The sequence below is a fragment of the Oncorhynchus tshawytscha genome, linkage group LG06 (assembly GCF_018296145.1).
Source record: "Oncorhynchus tshawytscha isolate Ot180627B linkage group LG06, Otsh_v2.0, whole genome shotgun sequence".
Classification (NCBI taxonomy): domain Eukaryota; kingdom Metazoa; phylum Chordata; class Actinopteri; order Salmoniformes; family Salmonidae; genus Oncorhynchus; species Oncorhynchus tshawytscha.
Window position 1 is genome coordinate 18,669,087 of NC_056434.1, and position 27,823 is coordinate 18,696,909.

The following is a 27,823-nucleotide window of genomic DNA, read 5'->3' on the forward strand; positions in this document are numbered from 1 at the left end:
GACACAATAGTAAAACATAATAACTGTCTAATAACATTGGTAATAAGGCTTACTTGTAATAGCATTTGTAATGACTAGTAATAACTTCAGTCATCTTTGTTCTTTCCCCTCTGTTGTCCAGGCCATGCACCTGGTCTATCGGGCCCTGGAGAAGGAGCCGGTCCCCTCTGTTCTCCCCTCCTCTCTCATCCCTCCTAACAAGAGGAAGAAGTCTCTGGTTGGCTCACTCCCTGGCACCGTGCCTGTGCTGCCCGCCAGCCCCCCGCCCCCCAAGGACAGCCTGCGCTCCACCCCTTCCCACGGCAGCATGAACTCCCTCAACAGTGCCGGGAGCCTTTCCCCCAAACACACACTCAAATCTGCGCAGGTAAACACACACACACACACACACACACACACACACACACACACACACACACACACACACACACACACACACACACACACACACACACACACAAACATTTAACATGTGAGATGTGTGTGATAATGCTTGTAATCTCTTCTCCATGTCAGCACTCAGTGAACTGGGTGGTCCCGGTGACAGACAGAGGACGCTTTGATGAAATCTTCCTGAAGACAGACTTGGATCTGGATGGTTTTGTCAGCGGAATGGAAGTCAAGGACATCTTCATGCACTCAGGGCTGCCTCAGAATCTACTGGCACATATATGGTAGGAGAGACTGACTGATGGCTGATGCCACCTGATTACCGGACTGAAGTTGACTGTATTACTCATGTTGTTATTATTGTGTGTCCAGGGCCCTGGCAGACACCAGGCAGATGGGGAAGCTGACGCGGGAGCAGTTTGCTCTGGCCATGCACTTCATCCAGCAGAAAGTCAGCAAAGGCATGGACCCTCCTCAGGCCCTGACCCCTGACATGATCCCTCCTTCAGAGAGGGGCACTCCCGTTCCAGTGTGTACCACTCCCTCCCATGTACGCATTCATGCACCACACACACACACACACATACACACTCTTTCTATAGGTTGTTTTCAATAAAGCGTCACAATACATTAGATTTGGCTGTTGGGGGGCAAGGAGACCCCCAGCTTCGCTAAAAGCATTGATAACTATGTACCGCTTTCGTTATAACTATTTGGTTTAAATAAATCACCTATTGAGCATAGTCAGAACTACAAGTTTCAGATTATTCCATGCAAAGCAATTGCGCACATTTATCTCTGTCATCAGAGTTTACAGAAAGTATCTGCCTTCTTATCATGATCAGTAAACATCAATGATCATGACATTTCAGATATGTAAAGGGACCTATCCATTTGGCATGTGGCTAGCTAAGCAAACAACATAATTTAGCTTGCTTCATCAGACATTAGACTTTTGAAAAGAGCTTGACATCGACAAGTCCTCGTCCTGGTAAAGCTGTCAGTCGGACTCCTGTCATCACCACTATAAATGGCAAGCAAATCAAACAATGTTTTGATATAGCCATCTAGTTTATCCCCTGAAAGTTAGCTTGTTAACTAGCCATATTGACGTGATCTGTTATTAGCTAGCTAGCCAATTTGACTTGTCCATCAATCTACAGTGGGGCAAAAAAGTATTTAGTCAGCCACCAATTGTGCAAGTTCTCCCACTTAAAAAGATGAGAGAGGCCTGTAATTTTCATCATAGGTACACTTCAACTATGACAGACAAAATGAGAAAAGAAAATCACATTGTAGGATTTTTAATTAATTAATTAGCAAATTATGGTGGAAAATAAGTATTTGGTCACCTACAAAAAAGCAAGATTTCTGGCTCTCACAGACCTGTAACTTCTTCTTTAAGAGGCTCCTCTGTCCTCCACTCGTTACCTGTATTAATGGCACCTGTTTGAACTTGTTATCATTATAAAAGACACCTGTCACACTCCAAACTCCACTATGGCCAAGACCAAAGAGCTGTCAAAGGACACCAGAAACAAAATTGTAGAGGGTTAGGGTTAACCCTAACCCTAACCCTAACCCTGCACCAGGCTGGGAAGACTGAATCTGCAATAGGTAAGCAGCTTGGTTTGAAGAAATCAACTGTGGGAGCAATTATTAGGAAATGGAAGACATACAAGACCTGTCACGATTTACTAGGAGTGGTGGGTGGAATCAGGCGCAGAGAGCAGGGTTCAGTAGATTGTCAATTTATTCTCCGGCGCACAAAAACGGTCACGCCAACACACAGGGCGCATACAATTGACCAGCCCAAACACAGGACCAAAATAGTCCGGAGAATAACCACACGAAAACCACCATACAACAGACTAACAAAAACAATCCCGCACAAAACAAGGGCGGGACAACCTACTATATATAAGGACGCTAATTAAACTAAAATACACACATGTGAAACTAATAAGACAAAACCGACAGACAAATGAAAAAGGGATCGGTAGTGGCTAGTAGGACGGTGACGACGACCGCCGAGCACCACCCGAACAGGCAGGGGAACCAACTTCGTTGGAAGTCGTGACAGTACCCCCCCTGACGCGCGGCCCCCGGCCTCGAGGACGACCCGGAGGACGAGGTGCCGGGCGATCCGGGTGGAGGCGGTGGAAATCTCTCAGGAGAGAAGGGTCCAAAATGTCCCCCACCGGAACCCAGCATCTCTCCTCCGGACCGTACCCCTCCCAGTCCACGAGGTACTGTAGGCCCCCCACCCGGCGTCTCGAATCCAGAATGCCCCGAACCGTGTACGCCGGGGACCCCTCGATGTCCAGAGGGGGTGGAGGGACCTCAGGCACCTCACCTTCTTGCAGGGGACCAGCCACCACCGGCCTGAGGAGAGACACATGAAACGAGGGGTTAATACGGTAATACCTAGGAAGTTGTAACCTGTAACACACCTCGTTTATTCTCCTCAGGACTTTGAACGGCCCCACACACTGCGGCCCCAGTTTCCGACAGGGCAGGCGAAGGGGCAGGTTTCGGGTCGAGAGCCAGACCCTGTCCCCCGGTGCAAACATGGGGGCCTCACTGCGGTGCTGGTCAGCGCTCCTCTTCTGCCATTCTCCCGCTAACCTTAGTGAATCCTGAACGGCTTTCCAGGTGTCCTTGGAGCGCTGTACCCATTCCTCCACCGCAGGAGCCTCGGTCTGGCTCTGATGCCATGGGGCCAGGACCGGCTGGTAACCTAACACAAACTCAAAAGAGGACAAGTTAGTTGAGGAGTGGCGTAGGGAGTTCTGAGCGAGTTCAGCCCAAGGAACATACCTTGCCCACTCACCAGGCCGGTCCCAGCAATAGGACCGCAGAAACCTGCCCACATCCTGGTTTACACGCTCCACCTGTCCATTACTCTCGGGGTGAAAACCTGAGGTTAAGCTGACCGAGACCCCCAGTCTCTCCATAAACGCCCTCCACACTCAGGACGTGAATTGGGGACCCAGATCAGAAACAATGTCCTCAGGCACCCCATAGTGCAGGAAGACATGGGTAAACAAGGCCTCCGCAGTCTGCAGGGCCGTAGGGAGACCGGGCAACGGGATGAGACCACAGGACTTAGAAAACCGATCCACAACGACCAGGATCGTAGTACTTCCCTGGGACAGGGGAAGGTCAGTAAGAAAGTCCACCGATAAGTGTGTCCACGGCCGTTGTGGAACGGGGAGGGGTTGTAACTTCCCTCTAGGCAGGTGCCGAGGAGCCTTGCTCTGAGCACACACTGAGCAGGAGGAGACATAAAATCTCACGTCTTTAGCCAGCGTGGGCCACCAGTATCTCCCTCTAAGACTCCGCACTGTCCTCTCGATGCCAGGATGACCCGAGGAGGGGAGACCACCGGATCAGCTTATCCCGGACCCCCCTCGGCACGTACTGAGTCCCCACTGGACAGTTAGGGGGGGCCGGCTCTAACAATGAGGCCTCCTCTATCTCAGCGTCCACCTCCCATACCACCGGTGCCACGAGACATGACGGTGGAATGATGGGAGTTGGCTCAACGGACCGCTCCTCGGTATCATAGAGGCGGGACAGCGCGTCGGCTTTGGTGTTTTGGGAGCCTGGCCGGTATGAGATGGTAAACCGAAACCTGGTAAAAACATGGCCCATCTAGCCTGACGTGGATTTAGTCTCCTCGCTGCCCGGGTATACTCGAGATTACGATGGTCAGTCCAGATGAGAAAAGGGTGTTTCGCCCCCTCAAGCCAATGTCTCCACACCTTCAGAGCCTTGACTACAGCTAACAACTCCCGGTCCCCCACGTCATAGTTTCGCTCCGCTGGACTGAGCTTGCTCGAAAAGAAAGCTCACGGGCGGAGCTTGGGTGGCACGCCCGAGCGCTGGGACAGCACGGCCCCGACCCCCGCCTCGGACGCATCCACCTCCACTATGAACGCTAAAGAGGGGTCCGGATGCGCCAACACGGGCGCATTGGTGAACAGCTCTTTCAAACGACTGAAAGCTCTGCCCGCCTCTGCTGACCAACGCAAGCGCACCGGTCCTCCCTTCAGCAGTGAGGTGATGGGAGCAGCCACCTGACCAAAACCCCGGATAAACCTCAGGTAGTAATTGGCAAACCCTAAAAACCTCTGCACTTCTTTCACCGTGGTCGGAGTCGGCCAATTACGCACGGCTGTAACGCGGTCATCCTCCATCACCACCCCGGAGGTGGAAATACGATACCCCAGGAAGGAATCGGACTGTTTGAAAAACTCACATTTCTCCTCCTTGCAATAAAGGTCATGCTCCAGCAGTCGCCCAAGTACCTTACGCACCAGCGACACATGCGCCGCGCGTGTGGCAGAATAGATCAATATGTCATCGATGTACACTACCACTCCCTGCCCAAGCAGGTCTCGGAGAATCTCATCTACGAAGGATTGGAAGACGGCTGGAGCATTCTTCAACCCATAAGGCATGACGCGGTACTCATAATGACCAGATGTAGTACTAAATGCGGTTTTCCACTCATCTCCTCCCCGAATACGCACCAGATTATACTCGCTACTCATGGCCAGTTTTGTGAAGAAGCGCACCCCGTGAAATGATTCCACCGCCGTAGTGATGAGAGGTAGTGGGTAACTAAACCCCACTGTGATGGAACTTAGACCTCTATAATCAATGCACGGACGCAGACCTCCATCTTTCTTCTTCACAAAAAAGAAGCTCGAGGAGACGGGTGATGCGGAGGGCCGAATGTACCCCTGTCCCAGCGATTCAGCAACATATGTTTCCATCGCTACCGTCTCCTCCTGGGACAATGTATACACGTGACTCCTAGGAAGTGCAGCGTTCTCCAGAAGGTTTATCGCGCAGTCCTCTCGACGATGGGGTGGTAATTGGGTCGCCCTCTTTTTACTGAAGGCGATAGCCAAATTGGCATATTCAGAGGGAATGCGCACGGTGGAAACCTGGTCTGGACTCTCCACCGTAGTCGCACCAACGGCAACTCCTACACACCTACCTGAACACTCCTCTGACCACCCCTTAAGAGCCCCCTGTCGCCAGGAAATCACCGGGTTGTGTTGAGCTAGCCAGGGAATTCCCAACACCACTGGAAACGCAGGTGAATCTATAAGGAACAGACTAATCTGTTCTTTATGATCCCCCTGCGTTACCATGTCCAGCGGCACCGTAGCCTCCCTAACTACTCCTGACCCTAATGGTCGGCTATCTAAGGAGTGCACGAGGAAAGGTAGGTCTAACGACACCAGGGGAATCCCTAGCCTTAACGCAAGCCCACGATCCATGAAATTCCCAGCTGCGCCTGAATCAACTAGCGCATTATGCTGTAGAGAGGGAAAAAAACAAGGGAAAGAAGTCAACACATACATATGACCGACAGGAAGCTCTGGGTGAGTCTGGTGCTTACTCACCTGGGGTGATCGAGTAGTGCTCCGCCTGCCCTCCCGACTCCCAGACGAGTTCTTCCAGCACCAGTCGGCCGTGTGCCCTCGGCGACCACAACTGGTGCAGGAGGACACTCCTCCTCCGGTCCCCCTCGAAGCCGCCCCTCCTAATTCCATAGGGATAGGGGCAGGAGGGCTGGGAAGTGGATACGACAGGACCTGATCCGAACGCCCGCGGGCAGCCAGCAGGTTGTCGAGACGGATAGCCAAGTCAATGAGTTCATCCAGGGTGAAGGTGGTGTCCCGACATGCCAGCTCCCTGCGGACGTCCTCCCTGAGACTGCATCGGAAATTATCTATCAAGGCCCTGTCGTTCCACCCTGCTCCTGCGGCCAAGGTCCTGAACTCCAGAGCAAAGTCCTGTATGCTCCTCGTCTCCTGACGCAGGTGGAACAGCCGTTCACCCACCGCCCGACCCTCTGGTGGATGGTCAAACACAGCTCGGAATTGGCGGGTGAACTCTGGGTAATTATCCCTCGCTGAGTCCGGACCATTCCACACTGCGTTGGCCCACTCGAGGGCTCGCCCAGTCAAGCAGGAGACGAGGGCGCTCACGCTCTCCTCTCCGGAGGGAGCAGGACGCACGGTAGCCAGGTATAGTTCCAGTTGGAGAAGGAAACCCTGGCACCCAGCCGCCGTTCCGTCATACTCCCGTGGGAGCGTCAGCCGAAGAGCCCCGGAGCCAGATGTGGTTGCAGGAACAGGAGGTGCTGAAGGAGGGGGTGCTGGAGATGAGGTGGGAAGGCCACTCCTCTCCCATCGATCCATCCTCTCCATCATTTGGTCCATGGCCGAACCAATCCTGTGAAGCACGCTGGTGTGATGGAGGACCCTCTCCTCCATCGATGGGAGAGGAGACGCGGCTGCTCCTTCTGATTCCATTGTTCAGGTGCGGGATTCTGTCACGAATTACTAGGAGTGGTGGGTGGAATCAGGCGCAGAGAGCAGGGTTCAGTAGATTGTCAATTTATTCTCCGGCGCACAAAAACGGTCACGCCAACACACAGGGCGCATACAATTGACCAGCCCAAACACAGGACCAAAATAGTCCAGAGAATAACCACACGAAAACCACCATACAACAGAGTAACAAAAACAATCCCGCACAAAACAAGGGCGGGACAACCTACTATATACAGTGCCTTGCGAAAGTATTCAGCCCCCTTGAACTTTGCGACCTTTTGCCACATTTCAGGCTTCAAACATAAAGATATAAAACTGTATTTTTTTGTGAAGAATCAACAACAAGTGGGACACAATCATGAAGTGGAACGACATTTATTGGATATTTCAAACTTTTTTAACAAATCAAAAACTGAAAAATTGAGTGTGCAAAATTATTCAGCCCCTTTACTTTCAGTGCAGCAAACTCTCTCCAGAAGTTCAGTGAGGATCTCTGAATGATCCAATGTTGACCTAAATGACTAATGATGATAAATACAATCCACCTGTGTGTAATCAAGTCTCCGTATAAATGCACCTGCACTGTGATAGTCTCAGAGGTCCGTTAAAAGCGCAGAGAGCATCATGAAGAACAAGGAACACACCAGGCAGGTCCGAGATACTGTTGTGAAGAAGTTTAAACCCGGATTTGGATACAAAAAGATTTCCCAAGCTTTAAACATCCCAAGGAGCACTGTGCAAGCGATAATATTGAAATGGAAGGAGTATCAGACCACTGCAAATCTACCAAGACCTGGCCGTCCCTCTAAACTTTCAGCTCATACAAGGAGAAGACTGATCCGAGATGCAGCCAAGAGGCCCATGATCACTCTGGATGAACTGCAGAGATCTACAGCTGAGGTGGGAGACTCTGTCCATAGGACAACAATCAGTCGTATATTGCACAAATCTGGCCTTTATGGAAGAGTGGCAAGAAGAAAGCCATTTCTTAAAGATATCCATAAAAAGTGTCGTTTAAAGTTTGCCACAAGCCACCTGGGAGACACACCAAACATGTGGAAGAAGGTGCTCTGGTCAGATGAAACCAAAATTGAACTTTTTGGCAACAATGCAAAACATTATGTTTGGCGTAAAAGCAACACAGCTCATCACCCTGAACACACCATCCCCCTGTCAAACATGGTGGTGGCAGCATCATGGTTTGGGCCTGCTTTTCTTCAGCAGGGACAGGGAAGATGGTTAAAATTGATGGGAAGATGGATGGAGCCAAATACAGGATCATTCTGGAAGAAAACCTGATGGAGTCTGCAAAAGACCTGAGACTGGGATGGAGATTTGTCTTCCAACAAGACAATGATCCAAAACATAAAGCAAAATCTACAATGGAATGGTTCAAAAATAAACATATCCAGGTGTTAGAATGGCCAAGTCAAAGTCCAGACCTGAATCCAATCGAGAATCTGTGGAAAGAACTGAAAACTGCTGTTCACAAATGCTCTCCATCCAACCTCACTGAGCTCGAGCTGTTTTGCATGGAGGAATGGGAAAAAATTTCAGTCTCTCGATGTGCAAAACTGATAGCGACATACCCCAAGCGACTTACAGCTGTAATCACAGCAAAAGGTGGCGCTACAAAGTATTAACTTAAGGGGGCTGAACAATTTTGCACGCCCAATTTTTCAGTTTTTGATTTGTTAAAAAAGTTTGAAATATCCAATAAATGTCGTTCCACTTCATGATTGTGTCCCACTTGTTGTTGATTCTTCACAAAAAAATACAGTTTTATATCTTTATGTTTGAAGCCTGAAATGTGGCAAAAGGTCGCAAAGTTCAAGGGGGCCGAATACTTTCGCAAGGCACTGTATAAGGACGCTAATTAAACTAAAATACACACAGGTGAAACTAATAAGACAAAACCAACAGACAAACTAAAAAGGGATCGGTAGTGGCTAGTAGGACGGTGACGACGACCGCCGAGCACCGCCCGTACAGGCAGGGAAGCCAACTTCGGCGGAAGTCGTGACAAGACCACTGATAATCTCCCTCGATCTGGGGCTCCCCGCAAGATCTCACCCCGTGGGGTCAAAATGATCACAAGAACGGTGAGCAAAAATCCCAGAACCACACGGGGGGACCTAGTGAATGACCTGCAGAGATCTGGGACCAAAGTAACAAAGCCTACCATCAGTAACACTACGCCGCCAGGGACTCAAATCCTGCAGTGCCAGACGTGTCCCCCTGCTTAAGCCAGTACATGTCCAGGCCCGTCGGGAAGTTTGCCAATGGGCCAAAATACCAGCAGCAGTGTGTGAAAACCTTGTGAAGACTTACAGAAAACGTTTGACCTCTGTCATTGCCAACAAAGGGTATATAACAAAGTATTGAGATAAACTTTTGTTGTTGACCAAATACTTATTTTCCACCATAATTTGCAAATAAATTAATTAAAAATCCTACAATGTGATTTTCTGGATTTTCTTTCCTCATTTTGTCTGTCATAGATGAAGTGTACCTATGATGAAACTTACAGGCCTCTCTCATCTTTTTAAGTGGGAGAACTTGCACAATTGGTGGCTGACTAAATACTTTTTTACCCCACTGTATGTAGTCTATATCATGTCTGTCAGAAGTAGGTTTAGTTTATATTTCTCAACTATCCAGTTAATGGTGGCAAATATTGAGAGATATCGTGAAGCTACTCTATGTATCTGAAATGACATGATCATTGATGTTTACTGATTATGATAAGCAGGCAGGTACTTTCTGTATAACTCTGATGATAGAGATAAATGTGCGCAATTGTTTTGCATAGAATAATCTGAAATTCGTAGGTCTGACTATGCTCTTCAAGAGGTGATGATATTACAACCAAATAGTTAACATTTATTTAACAATCCCTTGAAATCGGCACGCAGTTGTCAATGGTTTTAGCTGAGCTGTGTGTTCCCCAGTAGGCAAATCGAACGCTCTACACCGGTGTCACTTTCTGAGGCAAAATGCAAGCTGAGATCTACCGCTCAGATTTGTTTTTAAACAGGACTTCAAAAACTTAAGCCTATGCAACTTTAACCAATTAAAAACAGTTTCCTGTAGCAATGAAGTTTGTGAAATAGGCTTTGGCCCAATATATTATCACTGTATATTGTCTACATTTGAATTTCCCTGCCAATGTTGTTGTAACGGCTCTCATTTGTGGAATGAAGAGTGGACCAAGGCACAGCGTGGAAAGTGTTCATGATTTTAATATTCTAAAAACACTCAAACAAAATAACAAATGTGAAAACGAAAGCTCACAGTTCTGTCAGGCCCAGACACTAAACAGAAAAACAAGATCCCACAAAACCCAAAAGGAAAATGACAACTTATATATAAGATCCCCAATCAGAGACAAAGATAGACAGCTGCCTCTGATTGGGAACCACACGCGGCCAAAAACAAAGATATAGAAAACATAGACTTTCCTACCCGAGTCACACCCTGACCTAATCAACATAGAGAATAATAAGGATCTCTAAGATCAGGGCGTGACAGTTGTTCTTCTCAGACCATTTAGAAATTATATTTCAACATTTTAGGTATATGATCACACTGGTAATTTATCATTTGTTGTATTACTTGTGAGGCACAGCTGAGTGAGCATAATAATTAGCTTATTTCTTTTACTGGACTGATGGCGTGCATCTGATGGCCAGTCTGAGGGGAGGGAGCAGCTGTGAGGCTGCTTCTCACCCGACTTACCGTCCCACCTCGCTCCCTCCCTCCACTGAGAAAAGTGGACACAGTCTTCCAGTTGATGGCGAAACTTAAGTCGCACAGCATTATTTCTGCCTCATGCACCAATTTATGTTGTTACTTCTATGACCAGAGAAAGTGAAATATTCCTCGATATTAAAAAAGACACAAGCTGCAAATATCAACGCAAGCTTTTCAAAACACTTTGCTATAGTCATTAATTGCAGCTGCAGTGCTGGTTGTATCTTGAGTGGAAGTAGGGAGAATGCACATTTTATGGCTCATAAAAGTGTTCAACAAAGTGTTGACAGTGCTGAATAACAACTTAAACATGAACTTACCCATAAAAACAGCAGCTATTTGCTGTATTCATTGAGTCTCTCTCAAGTCATGGTTTTAAAAGTTTTGAAATCTCACATTATAAACTTTGCTGTGCGTTCAAGGCTTCTTTTTAAAGTCTATGGCGCGAGGAAACTGCAGACACGGTGGTCTGAGCTATATGATTGGCCAGCCATAGGCACTATACATGCACATGGATTTAGAACTGGAAGTATGTGGTAGTGGTGGAGTAGGGGCCTGAGGGCACACAGTGTGTTGTGAAATCTGTGAATGTATTTTAATGACTTTAAAATTGTATAAACTGCCTTAATTTTGCTGGACCCCAGAAAGAGTAGCTGCTGGCAATGGCGATCCATAATAAATACAAATACAAATAGGTACGCTTGATTTGCTCACTAGGCCTGCCAGGTAGCCAGAGTTCTACCTTCAGACACATGAAATGGTTCATAATGGGAACACTGTGCCTTCCCGGAACTAGGGCTGCTGAATCAAGTGCACATACCGCCAACAGCACGAAACAAATACAAAAATAGGAACTTAAGGCTTTATTATTGGGTTTTTAACAGAAATGTTTGGTGATCGACTAGGAATGGCTTGGAGATCCACCAGTCACGATCGACCGGTTGGTGACCACTGCTCTACACCTTATTGTGACATTTTATTGAAAACAACCTATTTTGGTGCAGAGACATGCTTAAAGTACTTGTATTTCCACTTTGAGAAAAAGGTTATTAGGTTTACCAATGAAATTGTTGGGAGCATATATTGAGTGTGCAACTTTCTTTCTTTATGTTTATACACTTTTCGACATATAACACAGTTAAAAAAATATCTAATCCTGTATTCATTTCTGTGATTGACACTCAATGTGTCTCATGGCTAGGAATCATTCTTGTGTTCAGTAGGAAGTCTTCATCCCTTGTTTCTATCCACAGAGTATGTCTGGGTATGTGACCCCTGTGAGCTCTGAGATGGCTGCTCTGTCTGAGATGAGGCGGGTGAGTGACGTCCTCCCATATTTTGCTTTTTGAAAATGTGTTAGCATTTTCCATGGCCCTGCTTCCAGGTGCTTGGTTTAAAAGCGTGGAGGGAGGGACTTTGATCCTCGGATAAGAAAGACTTGTTTTGGCAGCCAGGGAGTGTTATGTAACTACATTATTGAGCTGTGGAGAGAGTATCCTCTTGATGGACATAACTATTCATTGATTGATTTGGTGTGAAATTATATTTATATGGTTCGGAATCGCAATGGTTCGGAACCGTGGTTCGGAATTATGATGTGCTTTGTGTGTGTAGACTGCTGCGATCCTGCTCCAGTCTGGTGCTTAGACCCTACCAGGAGCTTACTGCACACTCTTTTCTTCTTTACCCTAACCTAAACGCTGCTGAATGCCGCTTTCTGGGTTATATCTCTGTATCAGCAAATAATGTTCAAGTTCTGGGTAGGTAACTGGTAAAACTCGACAAATGCTTTCGATGGCTCACGAGACAGAAAACCAATGATGAAAAGCATTTGTGAGAACTCTGGCTGTGAACGGTGGTGTGACTTGACCTCCTGAGTTTCCTAACCATGGCGATGGTGACCGGCTCCCCTCAGACATTGTTGCACTCGTCCCGTCGCCCGTCCCTCTGTGATGCTTCCTTCCCTGTGATCTCTCTCTCTATCTACCCTCTGGTTTGGTCTGGATGGTTTGATGTTGTGGCATTCTGGCTTTCAGGTTATTTAAGAATAGGGCTAACTTTCTTTCTCTTCTTCTCTTTCTCTTCTTCTTTTTCTCTTTCTGTCCATCCACAGGACAGCTCCAGTTCTGTTGGGTCAGGGTCAGAGTTCACTGGAATCAAGGAGCTTGATGACATCAGTCAAGAGATCGCTCAGCTGCAGAGGTAATTCACAACACTGTGGAGATATCAAAGGGGTTATTTTCTTTCAAAGTGATCTCAAATTGTAATGTATTTCTCATCATGCAACATTTGTGCCACTGACAATGATCCAGAATTCCGTACCTTAAAAACATTTTTAAAAAACATCGTTTTTTCAGATATTTTTTGCTTAGTTATGTCATATCCAGCTTATGTCACCCTGTATGAGATCCTCTCTTCATTTCCTTTTCATCAATCATCACTCAACATAGCTCTGACTTGATTTAGTTAGACATTGCGGTTTTACAGCAGTAGTTTAACCTAAACACAATAAAAGTAGCAACTACAGATGTAGGATCTTAATTTGATCACCCTGTTGCAAGATAACTTTCCTGCAATGCAAGAAATATTAAACTTAGTAGTTTATTTGAGGTTTTAAAAGGCTTCTGAAGTTTGACATTTCCACTTTGAAATGTCCCTTACGAAAATGTATCAACCCCTGCAGAACCACCTACAAAATTCCATTCATTATCATCTTAAAAAAAACATATACTTAAAAACTGGAAATCAACCAATCCTTCGTCATTAATGCAATGGAAAGGTCAATTGCTTTATTATCTAAAAATGGAAAGTGCGTGGGCAACGGGGTCCAGTTTGACACCATGTGGTAGAAAGTGATGCGGACGCTGAAGATGGGGGTGTGTGCTAGTGGGTCTGGGCAGGTGTGATGTTGTTGATGTTTGTATGATGTTGTATTGTTGATAAAATATAAAAAATAAAATAATAAGTCCATTAATTATAATAATAATTTCCTGTTGCTAAAGGATTATTTTCCTGCTGCAGCAAACTGACTCGAATTAAGATTCTACATCTGTATACTGTTTTGTGTTTTAATATATCGTTATGCTATCTACACACTAGAACTCAGGGCATAAAATGCACACTTCAAAGGAGAAGACAGGTCACAGCTGGTGGTCCTTCCCTCATCCCCTCTCATCCCACCTCATCTCCGCTCATCCCACCTCATCCCCTCTCACCCCCTCCCTCCAACCTTCCTTTACTGTGTGTATTTTATCAATCTTTTGTTTTCACCACATACTTTACATGCTGCGTCAGCAATCTTGCTTTTACCCACTGGAATGCTCTCAGGTAACCCTCTCTTTGCTGTCACAGTCTGTCCTTTTTCTTTTGTTGTTTTGTGTGGAGGAGGAGGGAAGGAAAGGAGGGGGAGGAGTGGAGGAGGGAAGGAAGGGGGAGGAGAGAAGGAAGGAGGTGGAGAGGGAGGAGGAGGAGAGGGAGGTGTAGGAGAGAAGGGAGGAGGAGGAGAGAAGGAAGGAGGAGGAGAGGGAGGAGGAGGGAGAGAGGGAAGAGGAGGGAAGGAAGGAGGAGGAGAGAAGGAAGGAAGGAGGAGGGAAGGAAGGAGAAGGAGATTGAGGAGGAGGAGGAGAGGAAGGAAGGAGGAGGAAAGGGAGGAGTAGGAGAGAAGGAAGGAGGAGGAGAGGGAGGAGGAGGAGAGAAGGAAGGAGGAGGAGAGGGAGGAGGAGAGAAGGAAGGAGGAGGGGGAGACTGTCTGGTTCTACCCTGTGGCACTGTTGGTTGATGGTTGTGTGTGTTTGTCTCTCTTTCAGGGAGAAATTCACCCTAGAGCAGGACATTAGAGATGCTGAGGAGGCCATTAGACACAAGTCCTCAGAGGTGCAGGTGAGCAGGCATACCACTTTTTATTAAAAGGGGACTCAGGGGTTTTCACATATGTACAGTATATACACTGCTCAAAAAATAAAGGGAACACTTAAACAACACAATGTAACTCCAAGTCAATCACACTTCTGTGAAATCAAACTGTCCACTTAGGAAGCAACACTGATTGACAATACATTTCACATGCTGTTGTGCAAATGGAATAGACAACAGGTGGAAATTATAGGCAATTAGCAAGACACCCCCAATAAAGGAGTGGTTCTGCAGGTGGTGACCATAGACCACTTCTCAGTTCCTATGCTTCCTGGCTGATGTTTTGGTCAATTTTGAATGCTGGCGGTGCTTTCACTCTAGTGGTAGCATGTGACGGAGTCTACAACCCACACAAGTGGCTCAAGTAGTGCAGCTCATCCAGGATGGCACATCAATGCGAGCTGTGGCAAGAAGGTTTGCTGTGTCTGTCAGCGTAGTGTCCAGAGCATGGAGGCGCTACCAGGAGACAGGCCAGTACATCAGGAGACGTGGAGGCCGTAGGAGGGCAACAACCCAGCTGCAGGACCGCTACCTCTGCCTTTGTGCAAGGAAGAGCAGGAGGAGCACTGCCAGAGCCCTGCCAAATGACCTCCAGCAGGCCACAAATGTGCATGTGTCTGCTCAAACGGTCAGAAACAGACTCCATGAGGGTGGTATGACGGCCCGACGTCTACAGGTGGGGGTTGTGCTTACAGTCCAACACCGTGCAGGACGTTTGGCATATGCCAGAGAACACCAAGATTGGCAAATACGCCACTGGCGCCCTGTGCTCTTCACAGATTAAAGCAGGTTCACACTGAGCACATGTGACAGACGTGACAGAGTCTGCTGCCTGCAACATCCTCCAGCATGACCGGTTTGGCGGTGGGTCAGTCATGGTGTGGGGTGGCATTTCTTTGGGGGGCCGCACAGCCCTCCATGTGCTCGCCAGAGGTAGCCTGACTGCCATTAGGTACCGAGATGAGATCCTCAGACCCCCTGTGAGACCATATGCTGGTGCGGTTGGCCCTGGGTTCTTCCTAATGCAAGACAATGCTAGACCTCATGTGGCTGGAGTGTGTCAGCAGTTCCTGCAAGAGGAAGGCATTGATGCTATGGACTGGCCCGCCCGTTCCCCAGACCTGAATCCAATTGAGCACATCTGGGACATCATGTCTCGCTCCATCCTCCATCCAGGAGTTGGCGGATGCTTTAGTCCAGGTCTGGGTGGAGATCCCTCAGGAGACCATCCTCCACCTCATCAGCAGCATGCCCAGGCGTTGTAGGAAGGTCATACAGGCACGTGGAGGCCACACACACTACTGAGCCTAATTTTGACTAGTTTTAAGGACTTTACATCAAAGTTGAATCAGCCTGTAGTGTGGTTTTCCACTTTAATTTTGAGTGTGACTCCAAATCCAGACCTCCATGGGTTGACAAATTTGATTTCCATTGATCATTTTTGTGTGATTTTATTGTCAGCACATTCAACTATGTAAAGAAAAAAGTATTTAATAAGAATATTTCATTCAGATCTAGGATGTGTTATTTTAGTATTCCCTTTATTTTTTTGAGCAGTGTATATTTAAATGTGATATGGTGGTTCTCCAAATTAAAGTATTGTGATGAATCAGGAATGTACAGTTTATCCAAAACACACTATTTCAATTATGAAATGAATCTTCCCCCAAACCAATATCCTCTTCTTTCCCCCCATCTGTCCATCAGGAGATGCAGAACGACCTGGACAGAGAGACGTGCAGTCTGCAGGAGCTGGAGGCCCAGAAGCAGGATGCCCAGGAGCGGCTGGAGGAGATGGACCAGCAGAAGGCCAAGCTGGAGGACATGCTCAACGACGTCAGGATCCAGTGCAACGAGGAGTCCCAAATGGTGAGAGGGATGGAGGGGTCATGTAGTAGCCGTGGAATCAATATGAAACATATCCATAGCTACTTTTCACTATCAATCTGGTAGACAGACCTTCCATCCTTCCATTGGTGGACAAAGCTTACATTGTCCACTTTTTCTTTCTTTCCCTCTGTCTGTTGCTCTCAATCTCTTTCTCTACCCCAGATCTCATCTCTGCAGAACCAGATCCACTCCCAGGAGACAGACCTGCAGAGCCAGGAGGAGGAACTGAGCCGGGCTAAAGCAGACCTGAACCGGCTGCAGTTGGAGGAGAGCCAGATGGAACAGAGCCTGACTGCCGGCAAGTTCCAGCTGGAGACCATCATCAGGTCCCTCAAAGCAACCCAGGACGAGATCAACCAGGTGAGAGAGAACCACTGTGGCCAGGTAGTGAGAGAGGAGAAGGAACAGGAATGTTCCCAGTCAGATATGCAGAGGTCCCAGACACAGTAATGTCCTGTTGGGGATCGGGCTAAGGACAAGGACCAGAACCTTACCTGATTCACACAATAGATCTAACCCGAACCATGCTGGCTCTGATATTTCATTGTCGCACTATCCTTTCCTTGCATGGTTTCAGCACAGCTATCTATGGTGGATGCATAACCAGGCAATTCAGCTCAGCTCAGCATGGCTTGGCTCTGTTTTGTCCTGTGGTGTGAACCAGGCTGATGTGTCTGGGATGTGAGATGACCTGTTGCAAGACACTTTCTAATGTGACCACCAGGGGGAGACTGTGTCATGAATGGCCGAAACAACCAGATTCAATTTGGGCTCGGTTCATTCCCCCTTGAGTTCTATCCTCTCATTTCTCTGAAAGATATTCAGCATAGACTGGACATTTAAGGCATACTTCATTTTCAGTGAAGTTCTAGGGACGTTGTTTTAGAGAGAAATGTAATATATTCCGTTGTTATATTTTAAAGTGCATGTCATCGTCGTCAACCCCTCTTGAATTAATTTGGAGATATCAGCTGGTTCTCAGTCCTCTGCCAGGTTTGGGTGTGGCAGTTTCAGTTAGAGAACCAGCTGTTTTACCTCTGCTTTCTGCATCATCTGAATCATCATATCTGACATGACTTCCACATGCCACAGCCCACGCCTCAGATCTCACATCTCTCATATCACCCGAGAAAGGATGCTGAGCCATAGATGGCTGTGTTGTCTTTTATAGGTGGGGACGTCCTTGCCATTGCATCGAAGTAAGTGAAAGATGATCCGTTCTCATCTACTCTCATGAACAAATGGCAGGACTTCCATGCTCATCAGGACCAAATCATATTGACTCCTATATTAGAATTCGTCACTCTTCTCTCAGTAAATTTGAATTATATTGAGATTACACCACCATAGTTTATGTTGTATTCTCAGCCCACCATCTGTGAGGAGCCAAGGGGAATACCAGTACTCAGCTGTAGCCACTTTATGATTATTTTTGTTGTTTTGGCTCTTTTTGGTTTAGTCTCTCAAGGACATATTGAAATAAAATGGAAAGAGTAATCACAACCTTATGTACAAACACTTGGACATGGCTGGCTCCAAGCACAAGTGACGTAAGTGGTCTCTTAGGGCCCCAGCCACAAGTTAGAATAGTAGAATGCACAAGGTGAAGTTTTGAAATTTGGTTGTGCATCAGCAGTTTTCCTTTTGTTATGTCAGTAAATGACAGTCACTCAATTGTCACACACTGACATTTTTTTGGTTGGTAAATTAGTCTAGCCAATTATCAAAACTTGTAGTAATCATGTCCGATTTACCGACCAGACATGAAGGGCACATGCCCAGGGGCCCTGACCTCCAGGTGGCCCCCATGGATTTTCTTAGCTACTCTCACTTAGATATCATTTTACCATGGCAAAAGTCATGGCAAAATGTGTAGAATTTCATAAAACCTGCTTTAAAAGGGGCAACATTTTCTCCTTGCCTTATGGCAAATTGTGTAAAATTGCAGGAAATGAACTTCAAAACTTTTAAATGTTTTCTCAACGGTCAACAGGGGGGCCACAAGATTTTACCTACGAGATTGGGTGGGGGGCCCAACCAAATCTCACTTAGGACCCCAAAAAGTCTAGAGCCAGCTCAGCACATGGACCACAGCATCCTGCATTCACATAGGACGGTGTTGTTACCCTAACAACCATGACATTCTCTGTGTTGAAAGAAACCCTACATTAACCTACTGTGTATGTGCTGTGCTGTTCCTCCAGGCTCGCAGTAAGCTGTCTCAGATCCAGGACAGCCAGCAGGAGATGAATAAGAGCATTGAGCAGTACAACAGCACCTTAAATGGGACACACAGAGGCAGCATGACCAACCTGGCTGACATGAGCGAGGGATTCCCCGACCGCGAGAACGGAGACTTCGGCGCCGTGGTGAGGACACCACACTGTTTAAAAGGACAGGAGGTTGAATGAAGTCCTTATTACTACGGCCCAGAGTTTCTTTCCTGGCCACGTCATCTGGCTCTATTTGTAAACCTATAGTAGTAGTACCTAAGTGCATTGCAAGCCTGTAGAAGTCATATTTATGAGAGGTAGTGGAGAACTGGTTAAACCTACAAAAGGCTCTCATTCTACTCTACTGAACACAGCTGGTACATTTGGAATTGAACAATGGATTGCAGCCCTAGTGTAATGTTGTAGTTAATTTCAGATCATGGTAATATGATGAGTCATTGAAACCTGCTGGCCTGGGTGTGAAATTAATCTGCTTGTCACCACTTTGAACAGCTGCAGAAAGCTGCAGCTAAAGAGACGATGATGGGAATATGCAAAACCTTCACCTGCAGAGAAAGGAGGTATCACTTCCATGATTTAGCATCAGAAATATTCCAATCAAACGTGCGACTCCACAATCTTAAATGGATTAATCCCATATTTTGGTTATATTTGATTTGCTTTCCGCATAATGTAATTATCTTGCCTTAAATACTCTCGCACAGTTATTTTACCTGGCAGCCCTCTGTTGTTCCATCTTAAGCTTTATTACCTGTGCGTTTTGAAAGGGCTCGGACACTTAGCTCTTATTCTTAGTCCTAATTCTGGGCAGCATTGAATGTCATGGTGGAGTGAATACAGGGATCATGGTCAGACTTCTTATTGAAATGAGAAGTCCTGCTAATGAAACATAACAAGTAAGCGTTTTCATAGCCAGGGCTCGTCTGGCCCGTGAAGGCAGGTTTTCTAGAGAAACCCGACACCCTGAAGAATGTGGGCCCTAATAAGAGGTGTATTTCCTACCGACTCGGGGGCTTTTTCATTGGGACCAGCTGAGTGCAGTGGGGCGCAGCAGACACCGAATGGACAAATTGCAGGAGAATGAAAATTGCCTGTGTGTTATTAAAGTGAAACTCAAGCTCAGGGGGCTCTGGTCTGGTCTGGAACCAGGCAGTCATAGTGGGGCTTCTCTAAAGGCACACATTCCTCTCTCCGAGGTCTCTGTTAGTGTTGTTGAACCCAAATTCCTCCACTTGAACCTGAGTGGGCCATAATTGAAATGTGAAGTATTTGATTTGATGGCCATCGTGTTTGGCAGCTTGGCGAGACTTAGCGGTCAACTGAATAAACAATGGAGTCGATCTGACTTGGTTTATCTCCTTAATGCCTGTCTGAGGGGAAAATGGTTGGAGATGGTGGCAGCATTTTAAGAGTAAATAAACCGAAGCTCTCCAGAGCCAGACAGACATCAAAATCCCTATTTTTCTCCCCTTCTCAGGAGGACCCGTTCAAGGTGAATACATCTGGGTTCAATAGCGTCCCTCAGGAGATGCACACAGACCCTTTTCACTCCGAAGACCCCTTCAAGACAGACCCGTTCAAAGGTGCTGATTCTCTCTTTCCTCTCCCTCTCTCTCTTTCCTCTCCCCCTCTCTCTTTCCTCTCCCTCTCTCTTTCCTCACCCTTTCTCTCTTTCCTCTCCCTCTCTCTTTCCTCACCCTTTCTCTCTTTCCTCCCTCTCTCTTTTCTCTCCCTCTCTCTCTTTCCTCCTCCTCGCTCTCTTTCCTCTCCCTCTCCTCTTTCCTCTCCCTCTCTCTTTCCTCTCCCTCTCTCTTTCCTCACCCTTTCTCTCTTTCCTCTCCCTCTCTCTTTTCTCTCCCTCTCTCTCTTTCCTCCTCCTCGCTCTCTTTCCTCTCCCTCTCTCTCTTTCCTCTCCCCCTCTCTCTTTTTCTCTCTCTTTCCTCTCCCTCTCTCTTTCCTCACCCTTTCTCTCTTTCCTCTCCCTCTCTCTTTCCTCTCCCTCTCTCTCTTTCCTCCTCCTCGCTCTCTTTCCTCCTCCCTCTCTCTCTTTCCTCCTCCTCTGCTCTCTTTCCTCCTCCTCGCTCTCTTTTCTCTCCCTCTCTCTCTTTCCTCCTCCTTGCTCTCTTTTCTCCCCTTTCTCTCTTTCCTCTCCTCTCTCTCTTTCCTCTCCCTCTCTCTCTTTCCTCACCCTTTCTCTCTTTCCTCTCCCTCTCTCTTTTCTCTCCCTCTCTCTCTTTCCTCCTCCTCGCTCTCTTTCCTCTCTCCTCTCTCTCTTTCCTCTCCCCTCTCTCTCTTTTCCTCTCTCTCTTTCCTCTCCCTCTCTCTCTTTCCTCCTCCTCTCTCTCTTTCCTCCTCCTCGCTCTCTTTTCTCTCTCTTTCCTCCTCCTCGCTCTCTTTTCTCCTCCTCGCTCTCTTTCCTCCTCCTCGCTCTCTTTCCTCTCCCTCTCTGTCTTTCCTCTCCCCCTCTCTCTTTTTCTCTCTCTTTCCCCCTCTCTCTTTCTTCTCCCTCCATCTCCACTCTTTCCTCTCCCTCGCTCTTTCTTCTCCCTCTCTCTCTTTCCTCTCCCTCCCTCTCTTTCCTCTCTGTCTCTCTCTTTCCACTCCTTCCATCTCCTCTCCCTCTCTCTCTTTCCTCTCCCTCTCTCTTTCCTCTCTCTCTCTCTCCTGTCCCTCTCTCTTTTTCCTCTCGCTTGTCTCTTTTTTTTCTCTCTCTCTCTCTCTCTCTCTCTCTCTCTCTCTTTAGATGACCAATTCCAGCGTTTTAGCTTTTGTCCTCTTTGGCATAGCTTCTGATTCCCCCCCACTTGATTCTTCTCCTATAGGTGACCCCTTCCAAAATGACCCTTTTGCAAAGCAGTCATCACTACCAGCCGCTGCAGGTATTTATTTATTCACAACACAATTATACATGGACATCACAAGAGTTTGGTGGCACCTTAATTGGGGAGGAGGGGCTCGTGGTAACGACTGGAATAGGTGGAATGGTATCAACACATCAAACACATGGTTTCCAGGTGTTTGATACCATTCCATAAGTTCTTTTCCAGACATTATTATGAGCCATCCTCCCCTCAGCAACCTCCACTGATGGACATACAATGCCATCCTCTTGTTATGTTAATGAAACTATGGAGCTGTGAAACAGGCATTCACTGTCACACTTCTCTCTTTGTAATATTGTGAAATTTCTGTTCCCTTATCTCTACGATGAGGCAAAAATAAAACACTGATGTTTTCATTGCAGCACTCACCTCGTTTACTCCTAACTGTAATTATAAGATAGATTCCAAAGAAAATATTTGCTGGATATTGAATGTTATCTAAATGGTTATTGCCAAATATCTGTAGACACTTGTTGTGTTTGTCTTGCGTAATGGAGAATGGGTACGTTCTCAATGTTGACTATAGTAGTCAATGAGAGTTGAACACACATAATTTTGAACTGATATAAACAATATGCATAGAATATAGTGCCTGAACGTGGTTAAATGAGTCTTACTGAAAAGGTTAACCAAATTAGACATTATCTCAGCCACTATTTGCTTTAGACTACACAGTACACCTGATTCATATAGCGTAGCTGTGTGAGGTTTACAGACCAGTCAGACTGGCCTGTGTGAAGGTAAGGTCATGTCTGATCCACAGTCTGCTCTCCTAGATCTCTCTCTCCACCCAGACCCCTTTGGAGGGGACCCCTTCAAAGAGACGGACCCCTTCAAGGCCTCGTCAGAAGACTTCTTCAAGAAGACCACCATCAAGGCAGACCCCTTCAGCACCACCGACCCTTTCAGTAAAAGTGCCACCCTCCCCACCAAGGTACAGGGAAGCCATCATGGCACCTTCTAACCACACTGAGTATATTTTATATATGGGTGTACAGACTGAGTATACAAAACATTAAGAACACTTTCTTAATATTGAGTTGCAACCCCCCCTTAGAACAGCCTCAACTAGTCGGGGCGTGGACTCTACAAGGTGTCGAAAGCATTCAACAGGGATGCTGGCCCATGTTGACTCCAATGCTTCCCACAGATGTGCCAAGTTGGCTGGATGTACTTTGTGTGTTGGACCATTCTTGATACACACGGGAAACTGTTGAGCGTGAAAAACCCAGCAGCATTGCAGTTCTTGACACAAACCAGTGCGCCCGGCAACTACTACCATACCCCGTTCAAAGGCACTTACATATTTTGTCTTGCTCATTCATTCTCTGAATGACACACATACACAATCCATGTCTTAGTTGTCTCAAGGCTTAAAATCCATCTTTAACGTGTCTCCTCCCCTTCATCTACACTGATTGAAGTGGATTTAATAAAATAGATAAGGGATCATAGCTTCCTAATGTTCCTAATGTTTGGTATACGCAGTGTATGTATGTAACTGTTTCTTTCTGCTTGTTCTTGCAGACAAGTCATTTTACAAGCAGCGCAGACCCTTTCTTATCCATTAGCCCAAAACCCACCAGAGGCCCAGGACCAGGTACATGCTCAAATCTCTTTTTCCTATTCTCCTATTCCTCCTCACCCCAAGTTGTTTTTTGACTACCTCTCTCCCCATCTCTTTCTTTGTCATGTATAAGTCTGCTTTCTGTATTCAGAGATAGAGAGATATACACTAGTGATGTGGAAAGTCACACTTGTTTACTTGCAAATGTATTTGGTGAATAAAGGTGATTCATTTTGTGAGTTGCACAAGAGCACCCACACCTTTTTGGCCCAGCCTACTGTTGTCTGTGTATAAGCCTATAGGCCTTTGGCGTTGTGAGCTGTCTTAACCCGCAGAGCAGGTGACGAGAAGCACTGAAAATAGTTCCCATCTTTGACAATCCGTTTAAACCCTCCAACCCTTTTTTTCCTCTTCAAGTTTTTGAACACAGGGTAGGTCTCAGTCTGTGTTTGGGTGCTGGTGGTTAACAAATATCAGTGTAAAATAACACATGATCTCAAATAGAATTTGTATGGATAAGATGGGTAAAATGTTCACCCTAATGGTTTTAAGAGGGAAACAGTTGAGGTTATTGTTTGATGTGATATTTTCCTAAGGTTCCCATTCTTAGCAGCACATGAACCACTTGAAACAGTCCCTGTGAAAACAAGAGATGCATTGTGGCTTGGGCGCAGAGGATGGCTCGTGGCATCTGAAATAGCCCCAGAGAGCCCTTGGCCAGGGCCATCTGTAACTGTGCAAGTGTGTAGGTCCCATTCTCAATCAACCCCTTCACTTCTCTAGCGTTGCGCAAGAAAGTCCTCTTTTTTCATTTTCCCTAGGAAATTGCTGTAGTCCATATAAACACATTACACCATGCAGTACTGCAATAACATCGCCGTGCTAGAACACAGGGCAGGCTGTGGCAGTTGGATATTTGTAGGATCAGGTTTTCATGTTAGTTTGCCTATTGAACTTATGAGCCAAGTGAAAAGGATACTTGATATTCAAATCTTTTCTCCAGCTCATTTTGTCACTCTTGACTGAAACTACACAGGGTTTCTATACAGTCAGGGGTGAAACAGTGAAACATAGATGCAACAGTGTGCCAACATTAGAGCAATGACTCTGGAAGCACAACTCATATCCGTCTTGTTTAAAAAAAAAAAAATCTAATAATGAAGTTAGCTTTATGCAACGTCTTTTTGAGTGCGGACCCAATACACTTTTTTGTTTGTCTGAATGTGCGGTTTTTACCCACCAGCCAAGCTTCTGGGAGAGTGCCAGGGTTCCCATTTTGATTACGTTTCATACAGCACCCGTTCGAATACTGTGAATATTTGTGTATTTGTGCTGTGTAACCTATACCCTGGACTAACGTTTCTTGAACATCTCATGTTGATATTTGCTCAGATCTCTTTGGTACTCTGGACCCCTTTGGAAGCAGCACTGCTTTTGGAGGCAGTAACAGCTCATTTGGCAGTATCAGTAACAGTGGGTTCGCAGACTTCAGCCAAATGTCAAAGATCAGAGACCCAATGGAAGGAAGAGGAGGTTTCCCAGAATACCAGCAGGTATTTCTACTAAAGACTATGAACTTTTACATGTTATTTATTTAATCATTAGACTGCACAATTCCTATCCAGAGGTATTTTTTCTAACTTCCTGATTTAACACCTTCACTGCACATCAGTCTTGATATGATTTGGAACTTATGGATAGTTGTGAAGTTACTGCTATTAGCTTCAGCTTTGGCATCTGAAGACTCATATATTCTCTCCCTTTCTCCCTCTCTCCTTTTCTCCCTCCGTCCCTCTCTCCCTCTCTCTCTCTCTCCCTCCCTCTCTCCCTCCTCTTCTCATCTCTTCTCTCTCCCTCCCTCTCTCCCTCCTCTTCTCGTCTCTTCTCTTCTCCCTCTCTCCTTCCAGTCGGGGTTTGTGGAGGACCCATTCAGTAGGAATCAGGACGGCCCAGCTCTGCCGCCCAAGATGAGTGTTCCCCCCAGACCCAAACCTCCCAGTGGTGAGTGAGGCCCGAGGGGAAACAGGGAGAAATAGAGGTGGAGTGGAGGTGTAGGGGAGAGAGAGAGACGAGGGCAGATAGAGAATGAGAAACAGAGAGAGGGAAAGAGAAGGAAAAAAACTAGAGGAGGGTGAGGTTGTGGGTTAACCAAGAACGGGTAGTGCGTTAACCAAGGATGGGTAGTGCCTACCTTCTAGGTTTCACTATGAATAATACTACTTAACACCTTGTACCTTGATTAACAGTACATTTCGCAATATAGGTCAATTTGATCTTGGTTCTATGTTATAGAATTGTGATGGTTTAGTATCCCTTGGCCACTTCCCCTGAACCTCTTGGAATTACCCATCCCGGATCCGGGAGAATTGTCATCAACTACACTAATTAGCAAAGCGCAACGATCAAAAAATATTACTAGAAAATATTCATGAAATCACAAGTGAAATATAGTGAAACACAGCTTAGCCTTTTGTTAATAATCACCCTGTCATCTCAGATTTTGAAATGATGCTTGACAGCCAAAGCAAGACAAGCGTTTGTGTAAGTTTATCGATAGCCTAGCATAGCATTATGTCCAGCTAGCAGCAGGAAGCTTGGCCACGAAAATCAGAAAATCAATCAAATTATTTGTTTCCCTTTGATGAGCTTCGGATGTTTTTACTCACGAGACTCCCAGTTAGACAGCAAATGTTCCTTTTGTTCCATAAAGATTTTTATACCCAAAATACCTCCGTTTGTTGGTCACGTTATGTTGAGAAATCCACCGGATAGCGGTCACGACAACGCCGAAACAAATTCCAAATGATATCCATAATAATCGACAGAAACATAGCAAATGTTTTTTATAATCAATCCTCAAGGTGTTTTTCAAATATCTAGTCGATAATATATCAACCGGGACAATTGGCTTTTCAGTAGGAGCGAGAGGAAAACAACTACCTCTGTCTTTTACGCAATAATCACTCTGGGAGCCCTCAGCTTGCCACTTACGCAATGTAGTCGTTTACGCTCATTCTTCAACATAAAGGCGGGAAACTAGGTCAAAATGCTGTAGACACCTTAGGGAATACGTAGAAAAAGGAATCTGGTTGATATCCCTTTCAATGGCCAATAGGGGTGCATAGGAATACAATGGTTTCAAAATAAGAGGCACTTCCTGATTGGATTTTCCTCAGGGTTTCGCCTGCAATAGCAGTTCTTGTTACGGTTTTCTAGGTGTGAAGGATAGTCGGACCAAAATGCAGCGTGTAGATTGCGATCCATGTTTAATGAACAACGTGAAACACGAATAAACACAAAACAAAGAACGTAACGAAAACCGAAACAGCCTATACTTGTGTAAATAAATAAAGAGATAGGAACAACGACACTAAGGACAATCACCCACGACAAACTCAAAGAATATGGCTGCCTAAATATGGTTCCCAATCAGAGACAATGATAAACACCTGCCTCTGATTGAGAACCACTCCAGACAGCCATAGACTTTGCTATATAACCCCACTAGCTACAATCCCAATACATACACACCAAAACCCCAAGACAAAACACACCACAATACAAAAACCCCATGCCACACCCTGGCCTGACCCAATACATGAAGAAAAACACAAAATACTTAGACCAGGGCGTGACAGAACCCCCCCCCCTAAGGTGCGGACTCCCGAACGCACCTCAAAACAATAGGGAGGGTCCGGGTGGGCGTCTGTCCATGGTGGCGGCTCCGGCGCGGGACATGGAACCCACTCAGTCAATGTCTTAGTCCCCTCTCCTCGCGTCCCTGGATAGTCCACCCTCGCCGCCGACCATGGCCTAGTAGTCCTCACCCAGAAACCCACTGGACTGAGGAGCAGATCGGGACTGAAGGACAGCTCGGGACTGAGGCAGCTCGGGACTGAGGGGAAGCTCGGGACTGAGGGGAAGCTCGGGACTGAGGGAAAGCTCGGGAGGGAGAAAGCTCGGGAGTGAGAGAAAGCTCGGGAGTGAGAGAAAGCTCGGGAGTGAGAGGAAGCTCAGGAGTGAGAGGAAGCTCAGGCAGGTAGGTAGATCTACCAGATCCTGGCTGGCTGGTGGTTTCAGCAGATCCTGGCTGACTGGCAGATCCTGGCTGACTGGCAGATCCTGGCTGACTGGCGGATCCTGGCTGACTGGCGGATCCTGGCCGACTGGCGGATCCTGGCTGACTGGCGGATCCTGGCCGACTGGCAGTTCTGGCAGATCCCGGCTGACTGGCGGATCTGGAAGAGTCTGGTTGACTAGCAGATCTGGAAGAGTCTGGCTGACTGATCTGGCAGATCTGGCAATCTGGAAGAGTCTGGCTGACTGGCAGATCTGGAAGAGTCTGGCTGACTGGCAGATCTGGAAGAGTCTGGCTGACTGGCAGATCTGGAAGAGTCTGGCTGACTGGCAGATCTGGAAGAGTCTGGCTGACTGGCAGATCTGGAAGAGTCTGGCTGACTGGCAGATCTGGAAGAGTCTGGTTGACTGGAAGAGTCTGGCTGACTGGCGGATCTGGAAGAGTCTGGCTGACTGGCGGATCTGGAAGAGTCTGGCTGACTGGCGGATCCTGGCACACTGAAAGATCTGGCTGCTTCATGCTGACTGGCGGCTCTGGCTGCTCCCCGCTGACTGGCGGCTCTGGCTGCTCCATGTAGGCTGACAGCTCTGGCGGCTTCTTACAGACTGGCAGCTCTGGCGGCTCCGTGCAGACTGGCAGCTCCTTGAAGACTGGCAGCTCCTTACAGACTGGCAGCTCCTTACAGACTGACAGCTCCTTGCAGACTGGCAGCTCCTTGCAGACTGGCAGCTCTGGCTGCTTCATGCAGACTGACATCT

At 46.8% G+C, this 27,823-nt stretch overlaps 1 protein-coding gene across 6 annotated transcripts in view; it reads left to right on the forward strand.

Annotated features, from left to right (window-relative positions):
- eps15l1a (epidermal growth factor receptor pathway substrate 15-like 1a) overlaps positions 1-27,823 on the forward strand; it is a 46,539-nt gene that overhangs the window by 3,033 nt on the left and 15,683 nt on the right. For 5 of the 6 annotated variants that reach the window (XM_024423219.2, XM_024423220.2, XM_024423222.2 and 2 more), the window contains 15 exons: positions 122-367; positions 517-674; positions 763-940; positions 11,756-11,818; positions 12,616-12,704; positions 14,309-14,381; positions 16,122-16,283; positions 16,467-16,664; positions 18,509-18,673; positions 20,016-20,121; positions 21,361-21,417; positions 22,197-22,354; positions 22,948-23,020; positions 24,380-24,540; positions 24,895-24,988. In XM_024423219.2, the coding sequence (XP_024278987.1) occupies positions 122-367; positions 517-674; positions 763-940; positions 11,756-11,818; positions 12,616-12,704; positions 14,309-14,381; positions 16,122-16,283; positions 16,467-16,664; positions 18,509-18,673; positions 20,016-20,121; positions 21,361-21,417; positions 22,197-22,354; positions 22,948-23,020; positions 24,380-24,540; positions 24,895-24,988 (1,981 nt within the window). The remainder of the gene's footprint in view (positions 1-121; positions 368-516; positions 675-762; positions 941-11,755; positions 11,819-12,615; positions 12,705-14,308; positions 14,382-16,121; positions 16,284-16,466; positions 16,665-18,508; positions 18,674-20,015; positions 20,122-21,360; positions 21,418-22,196; positions 22,355-22,947; positions 23,021-24,379; positions 24,541-24,894; positions 24,989-27,823) is intronic. The other variant, XM_042323051.1, reaches the window with a different exon arrangement.